The sequence below is a fragment of the Protobothrops mucrosquamatus genome, unplaced genomic scaffold (genome assembly GCF_001527695.2).
Source record: "Protobothrops mucrosquamatus isolate PMUCROS unplaced genomic scaffold, P.Mucros_1.0 scaffold4966, whole genome shotgun sequence".
NCBI lineage: Eukaryota > Metazoa > Chordata > Lepidosauria > Squamata > Viperidae > Protobothrops > Protobothrops mucrosquamatus.
In genome coordinates, this window is record NW_015390849.1 from 27,039 (window position 1) to 44,439 (window position 17,401).

Sequence of the window (17,401 nt, forward strand, 5' to 3'; positions counted from 1 at the left end):
GTCCAAGAAGCTTCTTGAGTTCTAACTGAAGTTTCAGTTGGAACTGAAGTTAGAATTGAAGAAGCTTCTTGGCTGAGTCATAAAAGAGCCAAGATTGCCTACTCTTGTATTAGGCCAATATTGGCCAACATACTGCCCCATGATAGATCTCTTGGGTATTGTGCATTCCACCCCTATAGTCAGATATTACAGGCTTGAGAACTATAATAGGATTATATGTTGAACTCATCAAATTTGCGGATGACACCAAGCTGGCAGGAATAGCCAACACTCCAGAAGGCAGGCTTAAGATACAGGAGGACCTGGACAGACTTGAACACTGGGCGCTATCTAACAAAATGAAATTCAGTGGTGAAAAAAGCAAGGTTCTACATTTAGGCAAGAAAAACCAAATGTACAGGTATAGTATAGGGGGTACCTTGCTCAATAGTAGTAACTGTGAGAGGGATGTCGGAGTCCTAGTGGACAATCACCTAAATACGAGCCAGCCGTGTGCTGCAGCTGCCAAAAAAGCCAACACAGTGCTGGGCTGCATTAACAGAGGGGTAGAATCAAGATCACGTGAAGTGTTAATACCACTTTACGAGGCCTTGGTAAGGACACACTTGGAATACTGCATCCAGTTTTGGTCACCATGATGTAAAAAAGATGTTGAGACTTTAGAAAGAGTACAGAGAAGAGCAACAAAGATGATTAGGGGACTGGAGGCTAAAACATATAAGGAACGGTTGCTGGAATTGGGTGTGTCTAGTTTAACGAAGAGAAGGATGAAGGGGGACATGATAGCAGCCTTCCAGTATCTCAGAGGCTGCCCCAAAGAAGAGGGAGTCAAGCTATTCTCCAAAGCGCCTGAAGGCAGGACAAGAAGCAACTGATGGAAACTAATCAAGGAGAGAAGCAACCTAGAACTAAGGAGAAACTTCCTGACAGAACAATTAACCAGTGGAACTACCTGCCTCCAGAAGTGGTGAATGCTCCAACACTGGAAGTTTTTAAGAAGAGACTGGACAGCCATTTGTCCGAAATGGTATAGGGCTTCCTGCCTGAGCAGGGGGTTGGACTCGATGACCTCCAAGGTCCCTTCCAACTTTATTATTATTATTATTTCTCACTTGCCTTTTGCCAGTTCAGTGAGGAAAATAGGCAAAATAATATTTATCCTATGGAGATGCTTCCCCCTGATGAATCACATGGATAGTGCAGGCTACAGAGCTATAATAGGCTAAATGGTGAAGCTATAGAACGTGTAACTACCTCGCGGTGTGTATTTTGCATATTCTATCTAGGCTGAGTAGGGAAAATAGAACAGTGAATTGAACTTATAGTACACACTGCCCCTAGTGGTTCCCTTGCATATTAGAGGCTCACTGCAGAAAATAGGGCAATGCATTCATCATACAGGACATTTGGCTCGTTATGTGCAAATGAAACGACGGATTCCTTGCCCTCTCTGAATTTATAAGAGCTTTTTTCTCCAGATGATAAGGGGATAGTTTGGAGAACTGAGTTTCTCACGCTGACACCAGGTAGAAAAAGACTTCTCAGCTTAGCCGACCCTTGCCAAATAGGGGATTGATAGCAGCAGCCCCATACATTCCTAAAAAAGGATAATGAAAGAAAGAATCCATTATTTCTTCCCGAATCAAACAGCATCCAAAGGAAACAGAGCTGGATGGAGAACATTCCAAGCAAGATGAGGTCACACGTCTTTATGAGCCTCTCAATAGGCAGATAGGCGGGAGAGGCAGCAGTTTTGCTGTGAACTGCAGCCACGCATTCCTGGAAAGATCCATTTTTAGTAGAATATGGATGTTTAAAGTTTGAACGCCTTGCCTATTGCAGTGGAACATTTTTTTTTTATCTTTCGTTGAAAATATCATCCATCCACTGAGGGGCTGCCACAAAGACGAGGGGGTCGCGTTATTCTCCAAAGCACCAGAGGGCAGGACAAGAAACACTGGTTGGAAACTGACCAAAGAGAGAAGCAACCTGGAATTAAGGAGAAACTTCCTGACAGTGAGGACAATTAACCAGTGGAACAGAAATCGTGGCCACTCCATCACTGGAGATTGTTAAGAAGAGGCTAGATAGTCACTTGTCTGAGATGGTATAGGTCCTCCTGCTTGAGCAGGGAGCTGGACTAGAAGACCTCCAAGGTCCCTTCCAGCTCTATTCCTATTCCTATTCCTATTCTATCCTATTCTATTCTATTCTATTCTATTCTATTCTATTCTATTCTATTCTATTCTATATTCTATATTGTACTCTATTCTATTATTCTATTCTATTCTATTCTATTCTATTCTATTCTATTCTATTCTATTCTATTCTATTCTATTATTTTCTATATTCTATATTCTATATTCTACTCTACTCTATTCTATTCTATTCTATATTCTATATATTCTACTCTACTCTATTCTATTTTCTATTTTCTATATTCTACTCTATTCTACTCTATTCTATTCTATTCTATTCTATTTTCTATATTCTATATTCTACTCTATTCTATTCTATATTCTATATATTCTACTCTACTCTATATTCTATTCTATTCTATTTTCTATATTCTATATTCTACTTTACTCTATTCTATTCTATTTTCTATTTTCTATATTCTATATTCTATATATTCTATTCTATTCTACTCTGCTCTACTCTACTCTACTCTACTCTACTCTACTCTACTCTACTCTACTCTACTCTACTCTACTCTACTCTACTCTTTTTCTACTTGATTGGCCAGAGACAGTAAGGCAAGAAACCCTTTGGCTGAGTCCAGATGGTGGAGAAACCCTGCCTCTTCTCAGCCAGACCCACCTGACACCCACCTTGATGTCTTTTCGATCATTTTACCTGAGTATCGTAGGTCTTAATGTCAGCAGATGTCCCACTCCTTGTATCTGTCCTGCAGGTTTGATTTCATTTTAACTTCTTCTTCTTTTTTTTTTTAACTGCCTCTTTCCATTTAGCTCTTTATTACTTTTATCATTTTATTTGATGTTGCTCTGGGGCCTTTTGTTAAAGGACAATTAAATATATCCTAAATAAATGTGTGGCTCCACATGAATAAAGAGGAGGAGGATTTGCCTTGGGGATGGCTTGGAACGTCTGCAGTAATTGATGTGAAGTCCAGATTTTCCCCGGGTGCGTCTCTGTGTGTCACTTAATCTCCTTACTGTACATTTTAAACACTGACAGAGATGTCTCTCTTTGCAGAGAACGTGTAATCTACCCTGCTAAACGCACTTAGAGTGGTGTTTCTCAACCTCAGCCACCTTAAAATTCTCCCTGATGGCTGGGAGAATTGTGGGAGTTGAAGTCCAGCCATCTTAATGTCTATGGAGATTCTCCGTCATCCAGGTCGTGGTTTATTTATTTATTTATTTATTTATTTATTTTAAGACTTATATGCCGCCCTTCTCCCCACGGGACTCAGGGCGGCTCACAGCATATTAAAACAACATAGTACATTTCCCCAATAAAAGCCAATTAAAAACCAAATATTTGTAGCTGTGTCTCTTATTAAAATCATTAAAAATTATCCCTATTTAAAATCCACCCTAGGTCAGTCCCGCTTGCTGAAAAAGCCATGTCTTGAGGGCGCGGCGGAAGGTTAGGAGATCCGGAATCGTCCGGATCTCGGGGGGTAGCTCGTTCCAGAGGGTGGGGGCACCCACAGAGAAGGCCCTCCCCCTGGGGGTCGCCAGCCGACATTGCTTGGCCGACGGCACCCTGAGGAGGCCCACTGTGTGGGAGCGTACCGGTCTGTGGGAGGGAGTCTGTGGCAGAAGGCGGTCTCGGAGGTATCCCGGTCCTATGCCATGGAGCGCTTTAAAGGTGGTAACTAACACCTTAAAGCGTACCCGGAAGGCCACTGGCAGCCAGTGCAGCTCGCGCAGCAGCGGCGTTACATGGGAGCGACGCGTCGCTCCCAATACCGCCCGCGCNAGACGTTTCGCTTCTCATCCAAGAAGTTTCTTCAGCTCTGACCGGATGGTGGGGAATGGAAGGATTTATATTCCTTGCAGACAGCCGGTCATTTGCAATCTTTTAGAGAGTCGTTGAGCCATTTGGAGGTTTATCTGTGTCCTCAGGGTCACCTAAATAGTGCAAATGTGTGTGGAGCTTCTTGGCTGCAAACTCTTTTCTGCCCTGTGTCCCTTCACTGTTGAAGACAGGCACAGGCCGTTGGGGGTGAGTGTGTGTTGTCTGCATCTCAAACTGAAGCACAAATGGTTCCTGTAGTATGCAATGTTTTCTGGAAATCTATTTCATACTCCCTGTGACCCTGAGGACACAGATAAACCTCCAGGTGGCCTCAACGACTCTCTAAAAGAGTGCAAATGACCAGCTGTCTGCAAGGAGTATAAATCCTTCCATTCCCCACCATCCAGTCAGAGCTGAAGAGTGAAGAAGCTTCTGGGATGAGAAGCGACACATCTTCAAAGAAAAACAAGAAAGCCCAGTTGCCTCCTGAAAAAGCACCTTTGGGACACCCACCTTAATGTGGCTGATATTGAGAAACACTGCTCTGGAGTTTCTCTAGAAATTTATCAAGCATCTTCTTCTTCGTGTGCCACATCCTTTATCGGACGTTGGCGATCATGTTGGCGATCCTGTTTTTATCAGCTGCCGCACGAAAAAGTGCTGCTGAGTTTTGTCCAAACCAGTCCCTTAGATTTTGAAGCCACGATGTTCTTCTTCTGCCTGGACCTCGTTTGCCTTCCATCTTTCCCTGGAGGATTAAATGGAGTATGCCGTATTTTTTTGGGTGTCGCATCACGTGTCCGAAATATTCTAATGTTCGTTTTTTAATTGTTTTGATGATTTCCCTTGGCTTTCCCAGGCGGCTTATCCCCTCCTCATTTCTGATCTTGTCAACCCAGCATATACGTAACAGCCACCTGTAAATCCACATTTCAAATGCTTCTAGTCTCTTCAGGTGGACTTCTGTCAGAGACCAACTCTCTACTCCATAGAGCAGGATAGGAAAAATATATCCTGTCTTTATTGTCTTTTTTATGAAGAACTCCAGGCAGCAAGCCTATTTAATACTCCTTCTTCTTTCTGTTTTCCCATAACCACAACCCTGTGAGGTGGGTTGGTCTGAGAGAGGGCAAGTGAGCCAAGATCACCTAGATGGCTTTCTTGCCTAAGCTGGGAGTAGAACTCACCCATCTCCTGGCGATTGGTCCAAAGTCGCCCAGCCAGCTTTCATGCCTAAAGCAGAACTACAACTCACCGTCTCCTGGTGATGGGCCCATAGTCACCCAGCTGACTTTTATGCCTAAGGCAGGACTAGAACTCACTGTCTCCTGGTGATTTGCCAAAAGTGACCCAGATGGGTTTCACGCCTAAAGCGGAACTAGAACTCACAGTCTCCTGGTTTTGAGACCAGCATACAAGTATGGGTTTGTTAAATATAATTAATGTTATATAATGGAAGTAAAAGATAATAATAATAATAATAATAATAATAATAATAATAATAATAATAATAATAATAATAATAATAATAATAATAATAGTAAAGTTGGAAGGGACCTTGAAGGTCATCTAGTCCAACCCCCTGCTCAGGCAGGAAACCCTATACCATTTCGGACAAATGGCTGTCCAGTCTCTACTTAAAAACTTCCAGTGTTGGAGCATTCACCGCTTCTGGAGGCAGGTTGTTCCACTGGTTAATTGTTCTCACTGCCAGAAATTTCTCCTTAGTTCTAGGTTGCTTTTCTCCTTGATTAGTGTCCATCTATTGCTTCGTAATAATAATAATAAAGTTGGAAGGGACCTTGAAGGTCATCTAGTCCAACCCCTTGCTCAGGCAGGAAACCCTATACCATTTCAGACAAATGGCTGTCCAGTCTCTTCTTAAAAACTTCCAGTGTTGGAGCATTCACTGCTTCTGGAGGCAGGTTGTTCCACTGGTTAATTGTTCTAACTGTCAGGAAGTTTCTCCTTAGTTCTAGGTTGCTTCTCTCCTTGATCAGTTTCCACCCGTTGCTTCTCGTCCAGCCTCCAGGCGCATCTGGAGGCAGGACATCTTAGCCATCTTAGCCACTAGACCAAACCGACTACTTAGTTAGCTATATCAGCAGTTAAAACAGAGCAAACCAGTAGAAATCACACAACACACACACACACACCAGACTAGGAAAAATGATTGGTTTTGTTCAAAAGACACCCTAAATGAGAAGTTGAGTTTAGAGAAAGATGTCAGAGGGATGAGCTGGGCACTTTCATAGACAAATGACCCCTCTTTTGAGATCTAGAATCTGTGTTTACACTTTATTATTCACAACTTTGCACTCTATACAATACATTTTCTGGCTTTCCACAGTACACTGAATCATAAACGATCCCCCCCCCAAGCCTGGTTCACACCGCAGTCTAGAAACTGAGATTAAACTTAAATTTGCAACTTCGCTTTATAAATGTATAGTGTGAACACGAGGGAAGAACCGGGGAGGGCTGCAAGGAAGCAGGCAGTAGAAAACACACTTTGGTGAGGAACCCTTTTCCAAACCCAACCTAGCTTTCAAACTGCCAAGTAATCTCTCGGAAGTTGCTAAACTCCATTTTTATTACTAAAATCGCTGCTTATCGTTGAAACACCCGTTCCTGCTGCCTAATTCTAATTGGCCATCTCAATATAAATCCAATAGCGGTTTGTGTGAGCTTACAGAAACCAGTCACTGAAATTTACACCCAACCCCTAATTGCCTGCTAAGGATTTATACGATTTTGACAGCCTGCACGGCCACAAATCATATTTTGTTCCTTAGGGAACGTCAGAGCATCTTCTGATGAGGTCCAAGGCATGCAGTTCAGCCTCTGTCCTGAAGGTGGGGCTGGAGACACACTGTATCCTCTCAGCCAAGATTTTGAGAGCATTTTGGGGAAAGAGAAACAGGATTTGGGATTGAAAATTAAGATATGTTCTATAAGTGAAGCGAGGAGAAGATGTCTGTGGCCCAAAAAAAGAACATGCCAAGATGCCAAAAGCAAAATAATCCACAGAAAGTGTGGTGTATTAGTGTGGATTGAAAGTGTTTGAATACAGGGAAAACCCTACGGAAAAGGAGTGCGAGATCTAAGGCTATAATCCAGCTAAAGGCAGCTGGAGGTTTGAACAGCCATCCATCCCTTTCTTTGAAAGGATCAGGCTTGCTTTTCTTTGATCAGACAATATTGTCTGGGTTGATAAAGATGATTCATAGATGGAGAGATGGACGAAAAAATTCTCCCTTAATCTGACGTGAAAGTTATTTCTTTTCATTCTCGATTCACGGTATTAAATACAAAAGGAATCTCTAAGCATTTCTGCCAGGACACATATTTTTGTAAGCTGTTTTCCCCCTGACTTGAAAGTTCTTTGTTCTGTTGAAAATTACAGTGCTTTGGGTTTTTCTGATTATGGCATGCATAGGTATTATATCCAGGGCTTTGTTTTCTCATAGAACCCCCAGATCGGAGTTCCGGCACCTTTTTTGGATGGAACCTTGCAGGGTAGGCAAGGCGGGTTGTATGACGTGTGTGAGGTCCGGCACCTTTTTTTTTTTTTATAAAAAAAGCACTGACTATATCTATCCATTTCTCTCTCACTCTATCTATGTCACTCTATGTATATCTCTTTCCATCAATCCATCATCTCTATCATCTCTCCATATCGATCTCTCTATATCTATTAGCTCTCTATTTATTACCTATGATCTAGCTACCTATTTATCCATCCATCATCTCTCTATTTATCTCTCTCTCATCTCTCTATCACTATCCATCCATCCATCCATCTATCATCGCTATTTAATCTATCATTCACTCATCTCTTTATTATCCATCCATCATCTATATCTATCATCTATCTCTATTTATCATCTATCTATCTATCTATCTATCTATCTATCTATCTATCTATCTATCTATCTATCTATCTATCTATCTATCTATCTATCTATCTATCATCATCATCTATCAATCTCTATCATTATCTATCATCTATCATCATTATCTATATCTATCTATCATCATTATCTATCAATCTCTATCAATCATCTATCTATCATCATTATCTATCATCATTATCTATATCTACTGTATCATCATCATTATCTATCAATCTCTATCTATCAATCATTATCTATCTATCATCATTATCTATCTATCATCATTCTCTATATCTGTCTATCTATCTATCTATCTATCTATCTATCTATCTATCTATCTATTTATCATTATCTATCATCATTATCTATATCTATCTATCTATCTATTTATCATTATCTATCTATCTATCTATCTATCATCATTATCTATATCTGTCTGTCTGTCTGTCTGTCTGTCTGTCTGTCTGTCTGTCTGTCTATCTATCTATCTATCTATCTAATCTACCTACATCTATCTATCTATCTATCTATCTATCTATCTATCTATCTATCTATCTATCTATCTATCTATCTATCTATCTACCTACCTACCTACCTACCTACCTACCTACCTACCTACCTACCAGCTACCACCCATATATCCAACTATCCATCCATCTCTGTCTATTATTTATCTATCCTCTCTATTTCTCTCTTTATCTGTCTTGTTTAGGATACGTTGAGGAAATCCTGCAGCTGAATTTTAGGTGGGAAGTCCAAATGACATTCCAGAAGGAAGGGCAGATCACTTACAAATAGTGTGGCCACGAAAACTGCATAACCAGGAATGGACTCCAGGGGGATTTTAAGAGTTAACTCATCTAGCAGCAACTCCCATTATCTGGGGAGTTGTATTCTGGGGGTATCCTAGTGTGCTATAAATTAGTTTCATAATTAAAGTTTCCTATAAGGCTTCAGGCTGCCTCTCCGCATGACTTTGAGCCTTGAACTGCCTTTTATTTGTTTGGCTGGGAGGAAGGGCAAAGGTCTTGGATTCCTACAGAGCCAGGCCATTCATCAGTGGCTCCCTGCCCTCTGAGGAGGTTGCCCACAGTGCTCTCGTCATGAGTCTCCGTTCTGCTTCAGAGCTGTCCTGTTGGGCTTGACGATAATGCTATCTAAGCAAAATGCAATTTTCATAAGCTGGGTCCTTTCTGCACAGCATTCTCCTAAGCAGGTTTCTGCTGCCTTTATTCCAATGAGATGGCAAGGCAGATCTTTAATGTCTCAGCTGGAACTGCTGAGCAATAACAGCATTCAGCTTGGGTGTGTGTGTGTGTGTGTGACCCAGTTTATGATGTCTTAAGCATCTTCCAAGTCAACTGCATGGTTGGGCCAGCCCAACATCATTTTATCCAGCACGATGAGCCAATAATTGCGCTGACAGAGGAACCTGGGATCCAATATTTTATTTCTGCAAAGAAGTAAAGTTGGATGCTTGGGACCCCAGTCCAAATCAACCATGGCTGCTGATATTCAACAAGCTGCTTCTATACCATAAAACCACCTATATGCCTGAGAATTTCTTGCTATTTCATCCCTCCTCCCTGATTTCTTGAAGACGTGTGCAGCTTAGGCTAACTTCCTATAATATACAGGTGGTTGGACTTAATTAGCTAAGCTCACCAGCCCTGGGTGTATTTTTTTAATATGCTAATAAGGAACTTTTTTAGGACCTTTGCGTGGACATTTTTAAAAAAGTTTTTAAATTGCATTTTAATAATGAAATACAGACAACTACAAAAACTAGTGATGGATCACTCACAACGTCTGGAGAGAAGCTATTCCGCTGATTAATTATTACCACTGTCATCAACTTTTTAGCTTGGATGGCTCTCTTGATAAGCTTTCATCTATTACTTCTTGTCTTGCCCTGAAATGCTTTGGAGGTTGACCCTCTCTTCTCTGTGACAGCCCCTCAAATATTGGAGGGCTGCTATCATGTCACCCAGGTCCTTCTCTTCATTAGACTAGACATATTCAGCTCCTGCAACTGTTCATTCTGTTTTAAGAAGTGTGGACTTCAGTTCCCAGATTCCCCCAGCCAGCATGATTGGCTGGAAAATTCTGGTTGTTGAAGTCCACACACCTTACACTTGCTAAGATAAGACTGCTCCAGAGGATTATTAAGAGTTTTGAACCTGGAACCTCTAGCTGGAATGTAATTTAACTGAGTTGGCTGAGTGGCAGTTTGAAAACCACTCCTTTCCCTCCTGTTCTCTGCCCATTCAAGCTGATAATTGGAATACTTTTATAACATTAAAGTCTAATCTCTCTCTCTCTCTCTCTCTCTCTCTCTCTCTCTCTCTCTCTCTCGTGTGTGTATCCTATCCCTTTTTTCTTTTCTGCTATTTTTCTGGGTTGAAAATTGCTACAGAGAGTTCATAAACCTTTTTGCCCCAAGAGCAGAACAAGTTAGTTAAAAGAAAGAAAAAAAGAAAGAAAATGGTAAAATGTACAGTGTCTCCATGGATGGGTTTTAAACCTTTTGAGACAGAAGCTCTGCTCGAACACGTGGAAAAGATTAAATGGAGTGAAGGACAGAAGTATCAGCCTGTGCTGACAGTTAAGAGCTGCAGAGATCAATTTACTTTCACTAAGATAATTCACAATTTACTTTTTGCCAAGGCAACCCCTCGAAAAACCTTGAAACTTGATCTTCTGAAGTCTCAAACCCATGAGATAATGTAGAACTTGTCTTTCACACACACACACACACACACACACACACACACACACACACACACACACACACACACACAGAGGTTTCAGTCTTCCAACCACAAAATGGGAAAGTGCAGCTTTTTGGACCTGTAATGGAAAAGATACTTTGAGTCTAGTGTGGGTGTAGTGAGCAGAAGTACATTTCCCACTTCAGAGATGAATCACTGCACATCCAAATGACTGCCAGAAGTAGTTTATAGACTGCAAGCCTTTTAACCACCATTTTATATATATATAAAGAACATCCCCAGCACCTTGAAGGCTGCTGGGTCTGTCATCTCTCCAGATCGTTCTTAATCTCATCTCAATGCAGCGGACAAATGTCCGGTCAAGTTAACTGTCGGCCCAGGATACCTGCTGTTGCACACCTTCTGCGTTGTGAGCTTGTCAGCATGTCATATCTGAATATGAAAAAGTGCAGCTTCCATGGAAACGTCAGGTGCTTCCTTCTCTTGATGTCCCTTGTGAGTGCTAGGAAAATGATTCAGACCACAGGTGGTTTGGGCAGGTGCTATCATTTCTGCCTTCCTTTGAGAGACTTTGGTGCTCCTCAAAGTCTTTACCTCCACGATCATTTTTAAAGCTCTCATTCTTAATGCAAGGAGCTCTCTTTCTCCCTCCCTCCATCATTTAAGGGTCAGGAAATATGCAAGTTCTCCACTTTTCCCCCATTTGGTGCCTTTTCGGAACTCCACACTGAAAAACATTAGGATGGTTTTGTGTGTGTGTGTGTGTGTGTGTTTATCTCCGCTAGTTAAACTTCAGGCTTTCGGCAACATTTAATGTCTGCTTGTTTGATTCAGGAGGAACTCATTCTGTTAGATCCTGTCAACAGGTTTTCTGGTCTTTTGCCAGATCTCTTAATAGACTGATCTCGTGTAGGCAGAGCAAGTCATTGAGATTTTCATGTTATTGTTACTAAGGTTACCACCATTGATGCCATATATTTTGATTTATAGCTCTTCGGAACATATGCACCAAGCTAATGGCAATGGGTTTAACAACCAACTTTAATATCTTTGTAATGATGATGATATTGAAGTGGGAGAGAGCTTCTGCCTTTTAGGATCAACCACTAAGCATAAAGAAACTGGCAGACAAGAATTACGCTGCCAACGAGCACCGGGTAGCACAACAATAAAGGCCTTCAGAAAGATATTCTAATGCAGGGGTCTGCAACCTTGACAACTTTAAGACTTGTGGACTTCAGCTCCCAGAATTCCTCAGCCAGCATAGCAGGGGATGTTTCTCTCCGTTTCCTTAGAAGTGAAGGCTGGACTTTGACGAAGCACGTTAGAAAGTGTTTTGAACACCGATCTTGGGGAAGACTCCTGTCAATACCACGGACTGCCAAGGCAACAAACAAATGCACTGTAGAACAAATCAATCCAGCATTCTCACTGAAAGCACAAATGACTGTTGAAAGAAAAATTCTCATCAGGGTCGAGTCCAAGCTGGGAATAAACAACATGGAGACTGCTTTAGAAAGAAGGTTGTAGTTTATTGAAGAGCAGAGCCAGACAGAAAGATGGAAAAACTAGAAAAACTGACCACAGGGAGCAGAGTGGTGGGCGTTTATACCTTCTGGGGCTCTTGAGGTTGTTTCCTGTTGCTGTTTGAAGCTTTGTGTTTCCTGTGTCATGAACTTTGACCTGAGTCTGAGTGTGCCCTTTTGGTATTGGTGGGTTAAATCCTATTATGTCTCCTGTCCTTAGAATTTGGGTGGCAGTATGTATATTTTAGGTGTCTTTGTCTTCCTAATTTCTAGCTTCCTGGCCCCAACCTTCCTGAATGGATTATTTACATCTGCATTTCTACAGAGCTGGCCTCTGCTTGTGGGGAAGGAGACTTGCGGCTATTAAGAAAACTGGGCATGCTTTTCTGCCTTTTTAAGATTCTTTGAGGAAATATAATATTCTGCCTTTTTAATATTCCCTTCTCTGGAGGGGTGGCTGACTTTTCCACATGACCAAGCTCAAATGATCAACTGGCTGTGGAATTCTGGGAGTTGAAGTCCACCCCTTCTAAAGTTGCTGAAACAGCAGGATTGGACGCTCCTAGTATTCACTTCCACTCTATAGTTCACTGAGTGGATTTTATGATATTCCAGGCTTAGTTTTCACCAACTAAATCTGTGTCCATCTTTTCTGACAGCTCTTTTCGTAGTGGCCACTACAAAAGGAATTTCAGCTATAATGCATCACAATGGATGAGATGCTATTCTCCCTACCCCCTACTACAAACTTCTGCAGCTTTAGCAGAATTCCACCTCATGCTGAGTAGTGTAATGTGTTCCACAAGCCCAGAAGGACATCACAGAGTGCAGCTGATGCAGCAAAGACCTGATTATAGTCAGTGTTGTACATGAACAGCTGGAAACTAGAACTGGGTGGTATACCAAAGTGCCCTTTGATCTGGGAGATGGGGATGTTGCAGAACACGATCCTTTGGGATACCTTTTTGGGCAATCAGAATTGCAGAACAAAGAGCGCATCACTGTGTAAGCCATGGCTTGTTGCATTCAATGTCTTCAGCATATTGCATGAAGTCATTAACCAGAGTGTCTTAAGACACAATGGCTGGATTTGCACCACCATTTAATTAAACCCATTCCACTGCCGAATTAGTTGAGTGAAAATGGGCTAGATGCCGGTATGCTTATAATGTGAAACAGTACAATCAAAGTACATTAGAGTTTAGAGCAATTAATGCTTTTTTGCTTCGTATTTTGACTGACTTTCTTGGGTCAATCCCAAGAAAACCACTGGATACAGACATCATGCAAAGGCAAAAATTCCACTATTTTGATGCATGTTTCTCAACCTTGTCAACTTTAAGATGTGCAGACTCCAATGCCGCAGAATTTCCCAGCCAGCATAAGGATTCTGGGAATTGAAGTCCCAGTATATCTGGAAGATATCTGGTTCTCTGTTAATAATAAGTTAATAATACTGACCAGTAGGGAGCAATAGTGACTTGACCTAAAATATATTCAATCTCCATTAAACAATCAGGTCAGTTCTGACTCCTAGATGGAACCTCCATGTTCAGGAGCAGAATGCAAAAAATAAGGGCCCTGCTCAACAAGGAATGTGAAGCTTGAGAGATCCAAGAATTAGAGACAGGTAAAATATATGTTCTCCTGAATCAATAAGAAATTTCCCCTTCAAATGATGCCCCTTCAAAGATCCTTACAGGTCCTTAGATACAGTGAACTGCAGTGAACTACAATTAATTGGATTTTCCCATGGCATGTTGAACTCAGTCAACCATAAACCATGGCTACTTTGCTGTGAACTCAACCTTATTCAACACCAGTAAAAACAAAACTTCGGTATAGTGTGGAACTGATTCTACCTTGGAAATCTTTTTTAAAAATAGTGAGAAACATTTTGAATTGTGTTCTTGTCCCAAACTTCCATTGATGCAGAATGTAGTAGCCAGCCTACTGGTGTCTGAGAACTGCCAGGGCCATATAACATTGGTATAGAGCAGGGGTAGGTAACCTTGGCTCTTTTATGACTCGTGGACTTCAGCTCCCAGAATTCCTGAGCCAGCCGTGCTAAGGGGAAAAGGAGAGGTTTCCAAGCTGAGCCATGCTGGCTCAGGAATTCTGGGAGTTGAAGTCTACGAGTCGTAAAAGAGCCAAGGTTGCCTACCCCTGCTATAGAGGGTGCCACATTTTCTTCCAGTGGGTTCCCCAATAGAGTTTAAAGTATTACTTTAAACCAATAAAGGTCTTTATGACTTGGCATCTGAAGGATAACCTTCTTCAGGTAGACCCAACTCACCTAACTTGTAATCTTGAAAGGACCGGAATGAATATTAAACACGGAAGAGGGGGATAACAGCATGATTTTTGTCCAGGTATGCCCCAGTGTTAGAAAACAACTGAGATATTGGATATTCAACAGTGCCCTCTGACAGCCTTTCAGAGGGCAGTTAACAGCTGAGCTGTTCTTCAGAGCTTTTAATAAATAGGAAGTAAGGAAGATGTTCATGGGATGCAGGCTGCAGTAGGCTAGTGTTACATTTTTATGGATTTTGTGTAGCTTCGCGAAGTGAGAAGTGATCAATCTATGTCGAGTTGGTGGTATAAAAGTGCCACAAGCACATAAATAAACATACAGAGAACTGGTTATGAGAAAAAAGGCATGGGAAGGACACTAATATGTTGCTCCTTGACTCAAAACACAGTCTGTGATCTGCTTCTGTATCTCAGAATACTTCCAAATTCCTCTCTTGCAACGACAAACCCCAGAAATCAAAGTTTAATGTTATGTTTCTAAGAAGAGACATAGATGTCGTTCTCCGTATGAGATTTCTATTCACGTTTATTAACTTGGTAAGTTTTAGAGACCTCCACCAAAGGGATGCTTGTTCAATTAGGTCTCCAGCTTCTCACCCTGTTTTAGTTATCACATCTGTATTTCAGCTTTTTTTTTCCAAAGAAACTTAATAGAGTTTTAAATTAGGCTGTGCCATTCTGTCCCTATGTTACTCTAGAGATTTATTACACTGAAAGAGGAGGAGGAGGAGGAGGAGGAGGAGGAGGAGGAGGAAAAGAAGAATCACAGTGCTTGGGACTGTTTATTGTATATTGCATTCAAGTATAAATCATAAATCTCTGGCTGGCACATCGTTAACCATGATTTGGGCCACTATGAAAGTTACATTGGCAAGAAAATGCACCTGATTTAATTATTGGCAAGAGGACCTGTGGCCAAGAGGGATCACCTGGAGATGAAAATTACCAGGAATGTCCCACTCAAAAAAGAAATTTTGGCAGGATGGATGGGTGGGTGGAGAGCTGGCTACCTCCTAATGGCAAACTTGAAATGAGCACCAGGGACAGAAGCCTCGGTCTGTCCTTACGGAGCACTTTCTGCTGTGGAATTCAGGACTGTTCAAGGTAGACCCGTGTAAATTCATAGCGACATGCAGGTGGAAAATTCAGAAGGAAGCGCTATTATTCGATATGCTGGGCTACTTGCTCCGAAGCCGGAAGATTATCCTAAACTGAAGGTTTATATGATTTTATACCTGGGGCCAAAGAGGAAACTCTAGGGAACAGGGCATCAGGTGTCCTAGGGATGCTTTTTCCTGACCTGGTGCCTCCAGTTGTTTTGGACTTCAACTCAAAACAGAATCTTCAACCGATCTGGCTGAAGGATTCTGGGAATTAAATTCCAGTGCATCTGGAAGGACCTCGCTGGGGAAATCCGATAGCGTGAGCAATTTCCTCCCTTAGGAGTTTCACAAGCAACAATAATCCATAACACCCAAATCTATCAACTGTAGAACAATGTCAAAGAGTCCATTTGTGGAACTGAGGCATCGGCTTCACAGAAATAAATGATGGTGGTTTCCATTTCCTTCATCCACAACCCCTTGTGCACAAGGTGGACCTTCCCTTCTCCATCTTGCTGGAAAGCCAACAGTCCAATGCAGGGTCCTCAGTGTCACCCCCTTCCTTTTTTTTTTTCTTTTCTGAAGGAAAGGTTTCACAGCATACGAGAAACGGACATCATGAGGAAGTCTTCGTAGCTGATCCGCGCGTTGCCTGTCATGCCGGTATCCTTCTCCCGGAAAGCTTCGGTCATGCTCTGGAGGAGAGTGCAGATCTGGATGAAGCGGTCCAGCTGGATGCCAGGCGCGCAGCCCTTCTGTGCGTAACGGGACACCAGCAGCTGGGCGAACTGGGGGCTCAAACTGTACCCCATTTGGCAAAGAGCTAGAAGGGAAGCAATGGAAATGTGACGGAGGAAATCTCTCAAGTCTCTCCCCAGCAAGGCTGGGCTGAAATCAATCAAGTTGGCTCCCAAGTATTAAGATTTGGTTTTTTTCCCCTCTGATCAGTAATTCATCGCAGAAGAGCTCAGAAGCCATTAAGGAAGACTCCTAGTCACTGCTGGGAATCAAAAGTGAGCCCCTGCTTATAGGGAAATCAATGCTTGTATTTTTGCAGTTCTTTCTTCTGCCTGAACTCTGCAGTGGCCCAGATCAATCTCTCTTTTGGGGGAAGGTGGAAGCCTCATTGTCAGACTGCCTAGGACACAGGTAGGCAACCTTGGCTCTTTTAGGACTCGTGGACTTCAACTCCCAGAATTCCTGAGCCAGCCATGCTGAGGGGAAAGGGAGAGGTTTCCAAGCTGAGCCATGCTGGCTCAGGAATTCTGGGCGTTGAAGTCCACAAGTCATGAAGGGGCCAAAGTTTCCCCATGCTGGCTGAGGAATTGTGGGAGTTGAAGTCCATGAGTCATAAAAGAGCCAAGGTTGCCTACCCCTGGCCTAGGACCAATGGTTTCTGCCCATCCCAATAGAGCTGGCAAAAGTGGGCAAGCTCCAGGTCCTATCGATGAAGCAATGCCTCCGGTAGGCCCCAGGCAACAGAGTTTCTCTGTTATGGCACCTCCCCTCTTAAGATACCGACAACCCCCCAAGCCTATTAGCCTTTCAGAAGACAGGAAAGACTTCTACCTAGACACCGAGACTGGGATTTTGATCAAGCTCTGTTTGATACGTTAATAATGTAGTTTTTAGAATCCTTGAGACAGATCCTTCTGAACTGGATCTGTATCGTTTATTATGTTTTATTTCTGGGCAGTCTTGAGTAGATGGGAAGCTGTATCCACTTGTTAAATGAATAAACAAGTAATCTGTCTCATGTCTTAGCAAGATTGGATATCAGATGGTATTCCTCTGGCAAAGTGAGAACTAACTCTCACATAACTCAATCCCTAATAAAAAAA

At 42.1% G+C, this 17,401-nt stretch overlaps 1 protein-coding gene across 1 annotated transcript in view; it reads right to left on the reverse strand.

Moving 5' to 3' along the window:
* Nucleotides 1-15,220: 15,220 nt before the first annotated feature.
* Nucleotides 15,221-17,401, reverse strand: part of LOC107299467 (peflin) — a 10,946-nt gene continuing 8,765 nt past the window's right edge. Inside the window, exon 5 of the mRNA XM_015828822.1 lies at nt 15,221-16,383. Within this exon, the coding sequence (XP_015684308.1) occupies nt 16,154-16,383 (230 nt within the window). The 3' untranslated portion in view covers nt 15,221-16,153. The remainder of the gene's footprint in view (nt 16,384-17,401) is intronic.